This window comes from Narcine bancroftii, chromosome 5 (assembly GCF_036971445.1).
Source record: "Narcine bancroftii isolate sNarBan1 chromosome 5, sNarBan1.hap1, whole genome shotgun sequence".
In the NCBI taxonomy this organism is placed as follows: Eukaryota; Metazoa; Chordata; class Chondrichthyes; order Torpediniformes; family Narcinidae; genus Narcine; species Narcine bancroftii.
The window spans coordinates 211,123,573-211,128,180 of NC_091473.1; the positions used below are offsets into that span (position 1 = coordinate 211,123,573).

General features: G+C 48.1%; 1 protein-coding gene across 1 annotated transcript; it reads right to left on the bottom strand.

Moving 5' to 3' along the window:
- Positions 1 to 2,513: 2,513 nt before the first annotated feature.
- LOC138762905 (histone H3) lies at positions 2,514 to 3,039 on the bottom strand. Its single transcript, XM_069936416.1, has one exon. The coding sequence runs from the start codon at positions 2,996 to 2,998 to the stop codon at positions 2,588 to 2,590; it is 411 nt and encodes a 136-aa protein (XP_069792517.1). The 5' UTR covers positions 2,999 to 3,039; the 3' UTR covers positions 2,514 to 2,587.
- Between the last annotated feature and the right edge of the window lie 1,569 nt (positions 3,040 to 4,608).

The following is a 4,608-nucleotide window of genomic DNA, read 5'->3' on the forward strand; positions in this document are numbered from 1 at the left end:
TCGAAGGCCCCCCTGCTCCCATCTCTTCTGTGAATTCCCATGGTAACTGTCAATCATTATTTCTTGCATCTGCGCACTGAACTCAAAATTCAGATTTATTGTCAGAGTAGGTAGGTAGGTACCCTTCGGTCTCAGAAGCCAAGGATAGTCTGTTGATTTTAGAGCAGCGTCTGGAATGGCTCATAAGGCCCATTCTGGTGCGACAGTCTCTTCCACTCTGTCAGAATACAAACGTGACATCACATCGAAACAGAGACTCTTTTTTCTGTGTGCCAGGCAAAACTTCTACTTATTGGTTGTGCAAAAAAATTGTACTCAGACGTATACAAAAGAGAGAAATGTATACTGAAAGTGCAAATAAACTGTTCAATACAGAAAGTAAATATTCAGTAACAAAGTGCAAGTTTGTCATTTCGGAGTCTGATGGTGGAGGGGCGGCAACTGGTGGTGGGAGTCTTGTGGCACCTAGACCTCTTTCCTGATGGCAGCAGCAGAACAGAGCATGTCCTGGGTGGTGTGGATCCTTGATGATTGCTGCTACCCTCCAACAGCAGCATTCCTTGCAGGTATTTCGAAGGTGGAGAGAGTTTAGCCTGTGATGTACTGGGCTGTGTCCACTACCTTTTGCATGGCATTCCACTCAGAGGTATTGGTGCTCCCATACCGGGCCATGATGCAGCCAGTCAGCACACTTTTCAGTGTATATCTGTGGAGGTTTGCCAATGTTTCCGATGACATACTGACCCTCCCCAAATTCCTGAGGTAGTAGAGGCGCTGTCATGTTTACTTCACGATGACAATGGTACAGTCTGTCCAGGAAAGTTCCTCCCAGGAATCACTATCCTGCTCACCCTCCACCTCCGATCCCCCATTGATCACTTGCCTCCATCTCTGGTTTTCATTTCCTCAAGTCTACAATCAGTCCCATAGTTTAGTGACAGTGAGAGGTTGTTGTTTGTACTTTATTAACACAAGCTTTCAACCTCCCTCCTGTATGCTGACATCGTCTCTTTTTATACCGCTCACCATTATGGTATTGTCAGCAAATTTCTAGATGGTCTTGTACCAAACCATACAGCCGTAGGCATAAAGCTAGAAGAGCAGGATCTAAGTACACAGCCCTGTGGTGCTCATGTGTTGATGGAAATCATGGTGGAGATGTTCTAGCCAATCCACACTGGGTCTGGAAGGTGAGAAATCCAGGATCCAATTACATAGTAGTGCATTGAGGCCCAGGTCTTGGAGTTTGCAGATTAGTTTTGGGTGGCACGATTGGTGTAGTGGTTAGCACAGTACCTTTACAGCACCAGCAATCTGGACCGGGGTTTGAATCCTGTGCTGTCTGTAAGGAGTTTGTATGTTCTCCCTGTGTCTGTGTGGGTTTCGTCCCACCATTTGAAATGTACTGGAGATGTAGGTTAATTGAGTGTAAATTAGGCGGGATGGGCCGAAATGACCTGTAACCATATTGTATGTCTTAAATTTTTTAAATTAAATTAAGAAGGATGATGGTGTTGAATATCAAACTGTGGTCAATAAAGAGCACCCTGATGGATATGTATTCGTTGTGTAGGTGTTTCAGGGTTTACTGTTGTTCCAGTGAAATGGCATCTGTTGGACACCTGTCGCTGTGGTAGGCAAATTGGAATGGATCCATGTCACCACTCAAACAAGGGTTGATATGCTTCAACACCAGCCTCTGGAAACAATTCAGAGTTCCTCTGCCAGATAGTCATTTAGGCAGGTTACCACACTTTTCTTGGGCACCAGTCCCTGTTTGAAACAGGTGTGTATCATACCCTGTTGGAGTGAGATGTTCTCATCAGTGAATACAATGGCCAGCTGCCCAAAATCCAGGCCGTGCTGTTGCCCAAGAAAACCGGCAGAACTAATAAGTGAAGCGACACAAAGTGAACCCAGTGACCAAAGGCTCTTTTCAGAGCCACTCAGTGTCTGTGGAAGGGCTGACCGGGCTGGGGAGAGCGCGGGGAAAGTATTGTATGAAATTATAATTGTGGAATATTTTGGGCCGAATATAAGTGTGGCCAGGATCGGAACTGAATTAAGATTTAAGAATTGAGCCCCAGTCCATATCCTGACACAGGATGACATCTACTTGCTAAACCACATTCTCCAGGATAATTAAATCAGCATTAACCGAAACAGGCAAAATCCTTGCGGATAAACGGCTGCACCCGAACACGTGTGTGGACGGATTGCCTAATTCCAGAACAACCTGATGGGCGGGTGTAAAGCCCGGGCCACCGCAGTCAAACGGGATGGTGTAGCCGGATTAGCTCGTTAAATTTATGATCGGTGTGTGTCATGACCGAGGCACCATTTAACACTCGCAGTCCAAGTCGACGTGAATGTGGGGACGAAGAGCATTGGGATATATATATATATACACCAGCAACAGACCCAACAGAAGTCAACTCAAGTTCAGCCGAGCAGCAGTGACCACTGCACTTTTTCAACAAAAGGACTCGAAACACAGAAAAGGAATCAGGGACTGTCACAGCTCTTTATTCTGCCGGGATAATGGCTCTGAAAAGAGCCTCTCTGGTACTTGGTGCCGAGGCCGGGTTCAGGCGCGCTCCCCGCGGATGCGGCGGGCCAGCTGGATGTCTTTGGGCATGATGGTGACGCGCTTGGCGTGGATGGCGCACAGGTTGGTGTCCTCGAAGAGCCCCACCAGGTAAGCCTCGCTCGCCTCCTGCAGGGCCATGACGGCCGAACTCTGGAAGCGCAGGTCCGTCTTGAAATCCTGAGCGATCTCCCGCACCAGGCGCTGGAAGGGCAGTTTGCGGATCAACAGCTCGGTGGATTTCTGGTAGCGCCGGATCTCCCTTAGAGCCACGGTACCAGGTCGGTAGCGATGAGGCTTCTTCACTCCGCCCGTGGCCGGAGCGCTCTTTCGCGCCGCTTTGGTGGCCAGTTGTTTGCGAGGAGCTTTCCCTCCGGTCGATTTGCGCGCCGTCTGCTTGGTCCGGGCCATTCCGTTTCAACAGTGCGACCACAATCAGAGACACGAGGACTTGAATGATGAAACCGGCTCAGGCTCCGACTTATAAACAGTTGGTGAAGATCCGCCCCACCGCTCTGAATGGCCGGAGCAGAGATGGCAATCATTGTGTTCCAGGGTTGTGATTGGCTCCATCATTGTACAAAGCCTTTTCAGATATGCAGGAGTGGGAGGGATACTTTGACCCAGTATGTGACTGGGAGCTGGACTTCATCCTATAGAGAGAGAACACAGGCTGCAGTGCGATTGACTGTAGTTTATTTTCAAATTACCCACCAATTTTGGTGAATGGTTTGATGGAAACCGGTTCTTCCTGATTCTCACTCAGATCATTCTAAATATCGGTGAATTTTCTCATTCCACCAGTGTTGTCTGAATATGGGCTGCAGATGGACTGAACCTCTGCTGAAGCTGAGGCGATTCAGCTCTGCCGGAGACTGGAAAAATGTGCCTGGTCCCGGGAGGGAGGTTCCAGGCCGTTTTAGAGACACTGCATTATTAAAGAGTTGTGTGGGTCAGAGAGCAGAGATCGACTTGAGGAAAACCTCAGCTCTAGATCACCCCTAATTATTTAAATCTACCATGAATGTTGACATAATTTCCTCTTTCCTCATCAGACAACTCCTGATCATGAATTATTGTTGTTGGATTCTAAATACAGGATGAATGAATTTCTAAAGTAAATCCCAATTTGTGCCTTTCCCAGGTCACTGTTCTCTCTGTGAGGAGGTGGGTGGCTCTTAGAAGAGCCTTTGTTTTGTGTGGAGAAAGGTCGGAGTTCTTCAGCTGCCGAACCCATAGAGAAGTGCAGCCCTGGCATTTCAGAATGTACACCACATCCATGGTGGTGACCGTCTTGTGCTTGGCATGCTCGGTGTAGGTGACGGTATCCCTGATCACATTCTCCAGGAAAACCTTCAGCTCTCTGTGGGTCTCTTCGTAAAACAGCCCTAACATCCGTGAGCCAGGTGGCAGATGGCGGGTTTGCTGATACCCTGAATGTTATCACTGAGAACATTCCCATGCCTTGGCAGATGGGTGGGAAATGGAGGAGATGCAGATGAGCACTGAGTTGATGGTGTTGGAGGTGAAGCCACACTTGTGGAAAAAGGCAGACATTTCTCAAGATGCTACATAGACAGCGAAATTGAGAGAAGGGGGATGGAATCCTTGCAGAGGACAGGGTGCGAGGAGGTGTAGTGCAGGTAGTTGTGGGAGTTAGAGGGTTTGTAGTATATGTCAGTGGAAAGCTTGTCTCCCTAGATGGAGACAGAGAGATTGAGGAAAGGGAGAGAGTAATCGGAGATGGTCCAGATGAGTTTGAAATCGGGGTGGAAGTTGGATGCCAAGTGGATGAAGTTAACAAGCTTATCATTTGATGCTTGAGGCAGCAGTGATGTAGTCAGCAATATGCTGGAGGAAGAGTTGAGGGGTCTTTCCTGTGTTGGCTTGTAGCATGGGTTGCTCCACAAAGCCCACAAACAGGCCAGTGTAGCTGGAACCCATGCAGGTACCCATGGCTACTCCTTTGAGTTGGAGGAAATGAGAGGAGTTAAAGGAAAAATTATTTAGAGTGAGGACAA

Bases quoted from the DNA above. Each gene is read 5' to 3' on its own strand.
- LOC138762905 (XM_069936416.1), bottom strand. From the start codon at position 2,998: ATGGCCCGGACCAAGCAGACGGCGCGCAAATCGACCGGAGGGAAAGCT.